General features: G+C 44.0%; 1 protein-coding gene across 2 annotated transcripts in view; it reads left to right on the top strand.

The window, feature by feature from the left end:
- Positions 1-2967: 2967 nt before the first annotated feature.
- The window catches only part of Clspn (claspin), a 38537-nt gene continuing 28201 nt past the window's right edge, over positions 2968-13303 (top strand). Inside the window, exons 1-4 of one of the 2 annotated variants that reach the window (XM_087548394.1) lie at positions 2968-3094; positions 8656-8752; positions 9528-9955; positions 11543-11704. In XM_087548394.1, the coding sequence (XP_087404520.1) occupies positions 9728-9955; positions 11543-11704 (390 nt within the window). In that variant the 5' untranslated portion in view covers positions 2968-3094; positions 8656-8752; positions 9528-9727. 2 annotated transcript variants of the gene reach the window in all.

The raw sequence follows: 13303 nt of genomic DNA on the forward strand, positions 1-13303 counted from the left end.
ACCTGGAGTGTTTATTTCTTACTAGACTCTTCAAATGTTAAATTCGGCTCCTGGAGTTTACACTGAGGAGGGTTAACACACATATATGTCAAACTTTAATGTACCATTAAAACACTGTGATTTGCACATATACAAAATATGTATCAATATATGACATTTTATGTTGTGTATAATTTATTATACTATTTAAACAAATGCTAGGAACTAACACTTTCTCTGGGATTCTGTTACATGATGAGAAAAGGCAAGCTGATTCCTTCCTTCCTTCCCTCCTTCCTTCCCTCGTCTTTTTGTTTTGTTTTGTTCACTCACATGGAGACTCACTGAGTCTGCATGGTCCAAAAGCATCAACCTTGGCCTCGCCCATCCAGTGCTCCGTAACCCACAGCTTCGAGTGTACACTCCATCCTCAGAGAAAGGCGACTTGGCTCTAGCAGACACTCAGGCGCGATAACACTGCAGAGTGCCCGTGAGTTGGATTTGACCTTCCTGTCTCATTCGCTGTCTCCTTCCTCATCATAATCACCCAACTCTTCTCACAGTCACTCCTTGAATAGTTCCTTAAACCTCTGGGTCCTTCCTACCTCCACTCCACTTTCCCTGCCTAAATCATTCCTCTCCTCTTCCTCTCTGCCTATGTGAGTGTTTCTCACTGACATTTAACAGACTTGCCCTCCCCCACCAAATGCCAAGCACGTCTGTGTCATAATGACAGCCATGAGAAATCTCTGGTTGATACTTTAGTAAAACCGTCCTTTGGGCCAAGCGTTAGTCTGTCCAGTACTATCCCTTGTTAGCTTTAACTTTCTTTTTTTTAAAAAAAAAAATTATTGCAAGGCCCTGGGTTCGGTCCTCAGCTCTGGAAAATAAAAATTATTTATTTAATGTGTATGAGTACACCGTATCTGTCTTCAGACACACCAGAGGGCATCAGATCCCATTACAGATGGTTGTGAGCTACCATGTGGTTGCTGGGAATTGAACTCAGGACCTCTGGAAGAGCAGTCAGTACTCTTAACCACTGAGCCATCTCTCCAGCCCAGCTTTAACTTTCTAGATAGAATTTAGCTCTCACATATCTGAAATGGCTTAGGCATTAATTAACCTATAAAGTAGGTGCTAAAATTGAACGGGATATAGCAATATATCCTCTTCCTTCTGTGGTAAAATCCTTTTTCTCAAGCATATATACCTAGATAAGTTTCCCTGCATTGGGTAAAGCTTATATGATCAAAGTATACATATATATGATTAGCTAGTATATACACAATATATATTAATATGTATAGAATATGTGACCTATATACATTAAATATTTACATTCAAAAGCTGTAGTTTTTCTCTCTCTTTCTGTGTGTGTGTATGTGTGTGTGTGTGTGTGTGTGTGTGTAGGTGTGTGCAGGTGTGTGCAGGTGTCCATGGAAGACAAAAGAGGGTGTCAGATCGCCTAAAACTGGCGTTAAAGGCAGTTATGTGCCACCTGATGTGGGAGCTGGGGACTGAATTCGGTTCTGCAAGAGCAGCAAGTGCTCCTAACTGCTAAGCCCTCTTTCAAGCCCAGACCAATGTATATTAGTCAATCAAGTGCTGGGAACACTAATGTCTCAGTCAATCTTCTAATCTTCTTTGTAATGATATAAACCACCAGAGGAAACTGAACCCACGCAGGGCAGAGGAATTTCTATTATATGTGTTCTTGGGTAGGGAACCAGGGAAGAAATGGAGTAGTGCAGGCAATGAGTGAGTGAGACATGAGGACACAAAGAGCTGCTGAGTTAAGGTTCTCCTTGGTGCTAGGATAACAGATGTGTGCACCATCCCATTTCCGTGGCCTTGGGTGTGCCCAGCAAGCATTTTAGCTCCCCAGCTACATTTCAAATCCTCCTTTGCTTTCTCTGTCCTTCTGTCCCTATTTCTCCTTCCTCTCCTGGCCTCAAACTCACAATCTTCCTTCCATAGACCTCCTGAGTGATGAGCGAATTGTTTTCATTATTTTTAATTGGTTATTTTCTTTATTTACTTTTCAAATGTTATCCCCTTTCCCAGTTTCCCCTCCACTAACCCCTATCCCCTCCCACTGCTTCTATGAGGGTGCTCCCCCACCCACTTAACCACTCCCGCTTTGGCACCCTGCCATTCCCCCTATGCTGGGTCATCGAGACTCCGCAGGACCAAGGGGCTGGCAGGACCAAGGAGCTCCCCTCCTATTGGTGCAAGATAAGGCCATCCTCTGCTACATATGCAGCTGGAGCCATGGGTCCCTCCATGTGTACTCTTTGGTTGGTAGTTGAGTCCCTGGGAGCTTTGGGGGGTCTGGTTGGTTGATATTGCTGTTCTTCCTATGGGGATTTATTTATTTATTTTAAGTATATGAGTACACTGTAGCTGTCTTCAGATATTCCAGAAGAGTCATCGGATACCATTACAGATGGTCGTGAGTCACCATGTGGTCGCTGGGAATTGAACTCAGGACCTCTGGAAAAGCAGCCAGTGCTCTTAACCACTGAGCCATCTCTCCATTCACTCATCCCCCAACGACGAGGGAATTTTTCCTTAGTGACACGCATCCTCAGTTTTTGATGGGTAGTATCACAGTCTGTCACTGGAGTCACCTCAACTCTCACCCCTCAACATTAACCATCCAACAAGCGCTATTAATGCTGCCCCTTTTTTCCAGTCCATCTCTCTTCCATTGTGACTATCAGTGACCTAGTTCGAGGTCCCATAATCTCCCAGAGACAACTGGCCTTTCTGCCTCCAGTCTAATCCCCTTACAATTCACCTTTCACAAACGGCTGGAGTAATCTTTCTCAGGCATACGTATCTGACTATATCACTCCCCTTAGCCTTTTCTACCCTTGCTCCTCAACTGCCCCGTTTCTTCTGTTTAAATTCTGAGTAGAACATTCCAGACATTTTGTTCCTCTTGTAACTAGCAGCCTTCCTTTTGGCCCCTCCTCCAACTCTACATCCACACCCTGTGCTCAAGCCATAGTGACCTACTTTCAGTTCCCCAAACACAACATGCTTTATCAAGCCCCTGCACATACATGAGATGTGCCAGCCGGAGGGACTAATTCATCTTTGAAATTCGGTGAGTGAGTCATTTTCCCTGACTTGCCCCAGCCATAGTCTGTCACTCGCTATAGTTGCTTCTCCCTGCAGCTCTCCACGATGTCTTGCACACATTTACATATTGCATATACTTGCTTGCCTGGCGCCAACTGGCAGTGGGAGGTTCTCTGAGAACACACTGATTCTTATGTGTCTCTGCATGTTTTGTGCCTATCTTAGGCTTGAAATAGGTGCTATTGAATGGACAGGTGACTTTTTTATAAGTACTTTAGGTTGGACAAAGAGTCTCTGCACAGAAATAGCTGGTTTGCATGTTGACTTACTTTGGAGAAAGGCCCTGGTCATATTTTGCTTTTTGTATGATATTTTGATCACTCATTCAACAATTAAGCATGTACTGTGTTGCAGGTCTTGCATGGCTTTTTTTTTTTTTTTTTTTTTTTTTTTTTGGTTCTTTTTTTCGGAGCTGGGGACCGAACCCAGGCTTTTTTCTTTTTAAGATTTATTTGTTTGTTTGTTTGTTTATCTATTATATGTACACTGTAGTTATCTTCAGACACACCAGAAGAGGGCATCAGATCTCATTACAGGTGGTTGTGAGCCACCGGGTTGTTGGGAATTGAACCCAGGACCTCTGGAAGAGCATCCAGTGCTCTTAACCACTGAGCCATCTCTCCAGCCTTCTCTCTTTTTTCCCCCTTCCCCCTCTCCCCTCTCTCTCTGTTTCTACCAAAGACAAGTTTGAATAATTCTTAGGACAATCTTAGAGCGACTCTCCTACTCAAACACAACCCAAGCCTTCTGTGGCTTCAGATAAGAAGAAGAGGGGGGGGGGGGTTGGGGATTTGGCTCAGAGGTAGAGCGCTTGCCTAGCAAGCACAAGGCCCTGGGTTCGGTGCCCAGCTCCGAAAAAAAAAAAAGAAGAAGAAGAAGAGAGGGGGGATTGGGAAGATGCTGAAAAGACTTCGCCTGGGGATTTACAATCACTCAGAACTCCAGTTTCAGCGTGTTCGAGTCCCAGACCCCACATGCTAGAAGGAGAATACTGAGCCCTACAGGTTGTTATCGGTCCCTTACATACACACACACACACACACACACACACACACACACACACACACACACACACACACACACACACACACACGGTAGTTACCTCAAAAAAAAAAGTAGAATAACATTACTGCAACCCACCACTAGGTGGCAGTGGCTCTCCATAAGTGAGGCGTCATAGGCCTAGGCCTTCAGATTAAACCAGTTCATAAATTCTACAGAATTGTAGTAAAACTGTAACATGATAGACTCTCTTTTATAAAAAGAAGAAAGAAATCTAGAGACATATCAGGGAGGGAGAGCACTTATTTAGCACGGATGAGGCCCTGGCTTTGATTCTCAACACGCAGCCACATAACCAAGAGTCAAAAATAGACTTTAGGCATCTCTTCAAACTTTTTTTAATCTTTAGCATCTGTTTTTGTTCACATCCCTGGGACAAACCATAACAGAACACTTGAGAATGGCATGGTTCCATGTTCTCATGTACTTGTAATCTCAGAATATTGATTCGTGTGTGTGTGTGTGTGTGTGTGTGTGTGTGTGTGTGGTGTGTCTGATGCATGTTAGTGCTGCATATGACATACATGTGGAGGTCAGAGGATAACTCTGAGGAGTCCCTTCCTTCCTTCCACTTTGGGTTCTAGGGATAGAACTAGCCTTGGCTCAGGGTTGTCTCGGCCACCGCCACAAGCACCTTCACCTGCTGACCCATCTTGCTGGCCTAGAACTGATTTGTAAATATTGATTCTGTGTGCTGTGCCAAGATCCAAAGTGCTAATTTTAGAAGTATAGACTAACAGGTGAAAGTAATTTTTATTTAGTTAGGTGTATATGGGTGTTTTGCTTGAATTTTGTGTCTGTACTCCACATTCATGCTCAGGGAGGCCAACAAAGGGTATTGGATGCCCTGGAACCGGAGTTACAAACAGTTGTGAACTGCCATGTTGGTGATTGGAATTGAACCAGGGTCCTCTGGAAAAGCAGACAGTGATTTTAACTTCTTAATGTCGTTCTTGTCTTTGGAAATGATGTTTTAGGCAGACGTGTAATTGGGGTAACAAAACAGGAGAAGGGGGACTTTGGAGGATGCTCTCTGTGAGCCCCGAAATCAGAAAGAGCAGGTGACAATGGGATCCCGCAGTTCCTAGCTTTTCTAAAGTCTGTTTTTCTCATCTGCCAAACTAGAGATGATCATATTACTTCTCTTACAGGCTTAAGATTAAGAAGATGATGAAAATGATGATTATAAAATGATGATTAAGATTAAGAAAATGATGATTATAAAATTCTGCCCATTGTTTCTGTCACAAACTGCATGGTTAATTAAAGTCGGTCCTCCAAATGCCGGAGGAAGTGCTACAGATGGATGCATATTTATGAATCATTGATGTATACGGTCATAGCAAAATAGATTTTTATAAAAGAAGAAGAAAAAGGTGAAAAGTGAGGATGGGACTCTCTGTACTTTGTGCAATCCTGGAGATAACTTCCAGGGCCTCACACAAGCTAAGTAAGAGCTCTACTACTGGTCTACACCCTCAGCTGAAGACCCTTAGGTGTGCAGAAATGGGCTGAGATGTGGTGAGGAAATGGAGTTGCTTTTTATCTGAATGTGTAATCAGATAAAGCTGGAAACTTTAAAGGGAAGGCCAGTCAGAGGTGACTGGTCATCCTGAGTATCCTCTGAGGTTCCAGGGATGTGAGGCTTTCCGTGCTAAACCTGGGAAAGTCCTAGGCAAACTGGACGGAGTCTGTCACCATACCAGAATAGGCGAAGGGTGGTGATAGGATAGCGAATACTCAGATCTTTCTTTCCCTGTGCCAACTGGTCTCTTTAAAATAACTTTGTAAGGAGTTTTACCACCGGCCTCACCATACAGAAGAAAAAAGGCAAGGCAGCTGGGACAATACAGTCCAGAGAGATCAGTCTTGCCTGCCCATAGAACACGGGAAAGAAAGGACAGAGAATCGACCCAAAGAGGTAAAAACATAACTCTGTTGGTTAGGATTGCTTCAGGGATGAACTGACAGAGAAAGCTTCCAATAGGATCTCAGACTCCCTTAGTTAAAAAGTCCTGTGTGGGACACGCCCAGATACCTGGGAACTTCTTCCCAGTTCACTTCCTGCATTGAAATTTCTCTCCTCTAATTGCAGACGGTACGACCCATCGAACTAAGACAAAGGTCAAAAGTCCAAGAACGCCATTAGCAAGATACCTTCTTTCCAAGTCATAGCGCCAGACCTCTTTGCACCCGAGGGCCCCCAGCCACCCCAAAGCCACTCCTAGATCTGGTTGACAAGAGTAGCTACAACCCGCCAAACCAGCCCAAATTACATTTGCCGGGCCGGCGTGAGGCGCTTCCTGATTGGCAGGGCGATAGGGGTGGGGCCTCGGAGGGAAATCCTCCCTCGGATTGGTGCAAACCAACGAGGTTGAGCGCTGTACCGCGTCTGGGCGCGAAAGCTCGAACTTCGCTGCCGGGCTGGAGACGGCGGGAGCTGTCGCTGGCAAGTCAAGGTTACTGGGGACGCGTTCTCCTGGAGCCGCGCGGTAGGGAGGCCGGAATCATGACCGGCGAGGTGGATTCTGAGGTGGGTTTAAGCTCTGGTTCGGGCTATGGAGGCCTCTCGCTGAGGGCCGGGTGGGACAGGAGACCCAGTAGGGCCGGAGCGCCGAGCCGAAAGGACTACAGTTCCCGGCGTGCACCGCTCTGAGACCACTGGACTGGGTCTGGGTTCCTCTTGAGGGTCTCCCATTAGGCTTCCCGCGCTCGGTCCTCACAGCTTATGGTTCGGTGGCACGCGCTGCTGTCCTCCCAGCTGGGTCCTCGGCTTGTTACTGCAGCGCGCCCTGCTCTTTGGCGCGTTTCCTGCCGCGCAAGCTTCTTTTACAGCATCCCCAGCAAAAAAGGCCTTGGCCAGCCTGGCCTGGAGGTTGTGGGGTGGGATTCTCTGTAAACACAGAGTGAGGGTTGTATGTAGTTGGAACTCTGGTTCTGGAAGGGACTTCTGAGGATTTCGCGCATGGGCCCGCTGTCTTTGCCCACAGTACTTCATTGGCCTGGCTCGCGCGGCGTTCTTCTAGTAGTTGACCACTCACTAGTGGAATTTGGCCATAGAAAACTTTTTCCGGGATCTGTGTTCTTTTCTGGAGTCTGCATAGGACTACAGACTTAATGGGGTACCAGAAAACATAATCACCAGACCAGAGCTTTATTTTGACATGAAGTTTTCATAATTAGATACTGAACAAAATATCAGACTTAAAAATCAAGGTTTCACCTGTCTTCTCGACTCACTAGGATCAAAAAAAAAAAAGCCTTAATTACAAAAGGTGGCTGACTTCATAAGCCACACTTTTGCTCACTCTTCCTAAAAAGGAAGGAAAGAAGGAAGGAGAGAGAGAGAGAGAGAGAGAGAGAGAGAGAGAGAGAGAGAGAGAGAGAGAGAAGACGAGAACAAAACATAGAAGTAGGAGACAGAAAGGTTCTAGGGAGACAGGGAGGCAAAGTTAGACGAATGGTATGTGAGCCCAGTTTCCTGAATGATTTTGTGTGTTGTTGGGGGGAGTGGGGCATGTATGGAGAAGGAGTGGTGTGCTATAGGTCATGGATGGAAATCAGAGGACAACTTGCAGAAGTCTAATCTTCTAATATCTCCTACCAGGCGGGTCCTGGGGATGGAAGTCAGGTTGCCAAGGTTCAAAACAAGTGTCTTTATTTATGAGCCATCCATCAGGTCCCATTGTGATAATCATGTACACACACACACACACGAAATAAATGAAGATGCAATTTTTAAAAATTAAAAAGGGGCTAGAATGATGACTCAGCAGATAAGAAAGAGCACCTGCTGCTCTTCCAGAGGACCTGGATTTGGTTCCTGTCACCCACATGGTGGCTCACAACCATCTATAATTCCAGTTCCAGGGAATCTGGTGCCCTCTTCTGACCTTCATGGGTATCAGGTATACACACTGTGCCCTTCCACCCATGCAGGAAAAGCACTCATACACATGAACAAAGTAAATCTTTTTAAAAGAAATCTTAAAAGGGGCTGGAGAGATGGCTCCATGGTTACGAGCCCTTGCTGTTCTTGCAGAGAACTCTAGATCATTGGTTCCCAAGCGTCCATATGACTGTAGTCACAGCTCTAGGAGGTCTTGTACCCCCTTTTGACTTCCACAAGCACTTCAGGAATATGGTACACAGACATATATGCAGATGAAACACCTATGCACATAAAATAAATAAATCTTCCTTTCAGTTAAAAAGCAGAAAAACCAAGTGACTCTGATTTGTGCGATTAATGTGTTTAATAAAAGTAAACGGAACTGTTCAGTTAGTATCCTGTAGCAATTAGTTTCCGTTTGCGTTTCTTTGGTTTTGGTTTTGGCCCGTGATTCTAAATGCCATCTCTCCATTTCCAGTTGCAGCCCGATGAGCCCACACTTTGTGGACCCGCATGTACTCACTCAGTTCTGTCTCCTCCTTGTTAACGTTAAGTTTATTCTCATTTTCTAGGTTAACCTGGAAGTCGGTGATCTAAAAATCCTTTCACAAGAAGAAGTAGACAGTGGACAGGGCAGCTTTGAAGCACTCGAGCTCTTTAGTGAAAGAGGTTTGTGATATATGTTATGTTAATTTTAGGAGTAGAGTATGGGGTCCTGGGCTGTGGGTGATTTCAGTTTATCTCATTATTTTCTTGATTTAATCAAACTATTAGTGCCCCAAGATTAATATTTATTTTCCATATAACAAATTAAAAAATAGCAGTACTTACATGTATTTTTTGTAATGTTTTTTTAAATCTATTTATTTATTACATACAAGTCCACTGTAGCTGTCTTCAGACACACCAGAAGAGGGCATCAGATCCCATTACAGATGGCTGTGAGCCACCATGTGGTTGCTGGGAATTGAACTCAGGACCTCTGGAAGAGCAGTCAGTGCCCTTAACCACTGAGCCATCTCTCCAGCCCCCTTACATGTATTTTTAAAGAACATCCATTCCTATTATATAACAAGGATAAATAATATGTTATTTTTTTTAGATAAAAGTAGATAAAAATGTCTAATAGTTAACTGCATTGCCTGGTTAAATGCATTCATTACAGAACATGATTTCTAACACCTGCCAGGATGATTAGAACAACTTTACACATTATAAGTGTATATAATTACATTTCTTAGCAAGAGAGGATTTGCCACAGGAAAAAAAAATTTTAAGTGTATTTTTAGATATGCTTTGCTACAGCGAGTTCTTAATGGTAGTTGTGTAATCCCACAAGGTGATATATCACATATGCAATTAAATATATTTTTAAGTAGCTAGGAAGAAGGACAAAGGGTTGGGCGACTGGGTACCTTCTTTTCAAAGACACCGTTTCCACCAGATTCTGACGAAGAGATATTTGTGAGTAAGAAGCCGAAGAGCAGGAAAGTGTTACAAGACAGCGATTCTGAGGCTGAGGACAATGCTCCAGAGAAACCCACCTACGACAGTGCGGAGGAGAATAATGAGAACTTACACTCGGGGAAGAGTCAGACGATCAAAAGCATCTCCACCGCTCTGGCTGACAGTGACGAGAGCAGCATGGAGGGAACTCCGTGTCAGGAGAGTCTTGAGACTCAAGAGACTCCTTCCTTGGAGCTGAGCCACCAGACAGCAAGCTCTGCGGACTTCACCACCGACAGAAAGCTCTCCAAAGCACTCCGCAGAGAAGGAACTGAAGGAAAAGCAAAATCCAAGAGAAGACTGGAGAAAGAGGAGAGAACAAGGGAGAAAATTAGGAGACTGAAAAAGAAGGAAACAAGATGTGAGGTATGCTGTCATTTTCTGACCTTTGAAATCGTTGCTGTTTTTGATTAGGATCTCACCCCATAGCCTTCAAAGGCCTGGAGCTTACTCTGTAGACCAGGCTGGCCTCAAACTCACAGAGATCCTCCTGCCTCTGCCTCCAGGGTGCTGGGATTAGAGGCAGTTGGCCACTACTGTCCAGCTATTTTTTTTTTTTTTTTTGGTTCTTTTTTTTTCGGAGCTGGGGACCGAACCCAGGGCCTTGCGCTTCCTAGGTAAGCGCTCTACCACTGAGCTAAATCCCCAGCCCCTATTTTTTTTTTTTTTTAATGTGTATGTGTTTGTGCCTGTGCACCATGTGAATGGTGTAGGTGCCCGTGGAGGTCAGAGGTGTCATCCTCTGGAACTAGAGTTACAGGCATTTGGGAGCTACCAAGTGAAGGTCCTCAGAACTGAAACAGCAACCCAAGATCAACTTTTTAATTCCACATGTAAGCGAGAGCATGTGATGTTTCTCTTTCTGGCTTGACATAATGTCCTCTAGTTCTGTCAACACTGCTGCAAATGACACAATTTTTTTTTTTATTAATTATTTATATAAGTACACTGTAGCTGTCTTCAGACACACCAGAAGAGGGCATCACATCTCATTATAGATGGTTGTGAGCCATCATGTGGTTGCTGGGAATTGAACTCAGGTCCTCTGGAATAACAGCCAGTGCTCTTAACCACTGAGCCATTTCTCCAGCCCTTATGTTTTTTTTTTAATGGGTGAACAATATACCATTAAATATGTGTGAATATTTTATGTATCTACTTGTTGAGGTACATTCTAAAAAAATAATTAGGTTTTATTTTCCAGGTAACATAGGTTTTAATTCCTGATAATTATTTCTGCACACAAATTATAGCTTTGCATAAAGAGTGATGGTTATGTAACTTACAACTATTGATCCTCTTTGCCATTGTAGATGCATGAAGGGTGTTTGTTTCCAAATAAATGGGGTACTGGTTTCTTGGTGTGTTCTTGTAGTAGTTCTTCGTTACTGTTCCTCTGATGAAATTGACTTTGAGAGGAGAATTTTTAAAAACACATGTATCAGGGCTGGAGGGATGGCTCGGTGGTTAAGAGCACTGACTGCTCTTCCAGAGGTCCTGAGTTCAATTCCCAGCAACCACATGGTGGCTCACAACCATCTGTAATGAGATCTGATGCCCTCTTCTGGTGTGTGTTGAGGACAGATACAGTGTAATCATATATCTAAAGTAAATCTTTAAAAAAAAAAAGAAACAAGAAAACATGTATCCATCAAAAGTTCATGTATTAACTAGAAAAATTATCCTCAGATTTTATAAAGTAGTTGCTCCATAAGTATTTAGTTGACTTTTCAAGACATAATTACTGTTTGCTAAGTAACTATTGGGTAGTTATATAAAAATCACTGCTTGGGTTTCAGAGGATAAGTGTAAGTTGGGAGAATGTTCTAGATGCAGAGACAGTTGTGAGCTAATGAAAGGTGGGCTTTTTGTTCTCTGTTTCAAGTTACCATATGCTATTGTGAAATGCTGGGCTTTCAAATGATTCAATTGTGCATTTTCTTTTTTGTCTAGGAAAGTGATGCAGACCGGCCACTTAACGACAGTGGCTGTCTTCTTGAAGATAGTGATCTTTTTGAGACAGGTTTGGAGGAAGAAGATGACTCTCCACTGGAAGATGAGGAGTCATTAGAGTCAATCAGGGCGGCTGTCAAAAACAAGATGAAGAATCACAAGGCAAGTCAAGAGCCAGTAGTCTTTGCTTCGCTGTTGCATTTATTGTTATGGCTTGCCGGTTTTAAACTTAATTTTTTAAAATATTTATTTTTATGTATGTGGGTATTTTGCTTGCATTTATGTCTGTATACCACATATGCATACAGTGCCTAGGCAGGCCAGAAGAGGGCATTAGATTCCTTGGAACAGGAGTCACAGATGGTTGTAAGCTGTCTTAGGGGTGCTGGGAATGAACCTTGGTCTTTCGTACTTGGTTCTGTGGGTAAAATCGTTTGCTGTGCAAGCGTGAGGACCAAAGTTCAAATCTTCAGAACCAGGTTACAAAGCTATGTGTGGTGGTGAGCTGTAGTCCAGGACTGGGTTGCTGGGACTTGGTGATCAACCTAACCCCAGATTCAGTGAGGAGACCCTGTCTCAGAGGAGTGGGGAAGTGGGGAGGGATAAGAGAGTAGGACACCCAGTAGCCTTCTCTGGCCTCCATGTATACACCAGTGCACAAGTAAACAAATACAGCATACATGCATACACATATACACAGTAAAACCTAAACAAAAAGGAATATTTTAGTTAGGTGTCTATTGCTGTGATAGACACCATGGCCAAAAGCAAGCTGGGAAGGAAAGGGTTTATTTTAGTTTATAGTTCTAGTCCAACATGAAGGGAAGTCAGGGCAGGAGCCGAAGCAGGAGCCATGGAAGAATGCTGCTTACTAGCTTACTTTTCAGATCTCGCTCAGTCTGCCCCCCATTCATTCATTCATTCATTCATTCATTTTACATCCTAATCACTGCTCTCCCAGACCACCCCATCTCCTGCTTCCCTTCACCTCTTAGAGACACCTCCTTCCCCTGTACCCCCTACCTCAAGTCTCAGCAGGGCTAGGAACATCCTCTCCCACTAAGGCCAGACAAGGCAGCCCAGTTAGAGGAAGAGATCCCACAGACTGGTGACAGTTCCTGCTCCAGTCTTTGGGGGACTTACATTGAGCTGCACAGCTGTTACATATGTGTGGGGTGGGAGGCTGGGTCCAGCCTGTGTATGCTCTATGGTTCGTGGTTCAGTCCCTGGGATCCCCTAGGGGTCCAGGTTAGTTGACTCTGTTGGTCTTCCTGTGGAGTTCCTATCTCCTCCAGGACTCTCAATCCTTCCCCCAACTTCCATGAGCAGCCTCCCTTTTTATACAAGACCAGATCCACCTGTCCAGGGATAGCACCTCCCACACTGAGCTGGGCCTCTCCTCCGTTAAACATTAGTAAGACAGTACTCACACAGACTTGTCCTCGGACTAATCTTACAGAGGCATTTTCTCAATTAAGGTCCCCTCTTCCCTGATATGTCTAAATTCATGTCAAGTTGACAAAAACCAACCAGCAGAAAAGATTTTTCTCTCTCTGTGTTTATTTGTTTCTTTCTCTTTTTTCAATTATATTTTATGTGTTTAATTATATACACTGCATGTGTATATATATGAATACAGTGCCTATGGAAGCCAGAAAATTGGCATTGGATTCACTGGAACTTCTGTGAATTAATAATGTAGGTGTTAGGTCCTCTGCGAAAACAAGGGCTCTTATAATCCGAGTTAACATTTCCAGCCCT

This window comes from Rattus norvegicus, chromosome 5, assembly GCF_021556685.1.
Source record: "Rattus norvegicus strain SHRSP/BbbUtx chromosome 5, alternate assembly SHRSP_T2T, whole genome shotgun sequence".
Classification (NCBI taxonomy): Eukaryota; Metazoa; Chordata; class Mammalia; order Rodentia; family Muridae; genus Rattus; species Rattus norvegicus.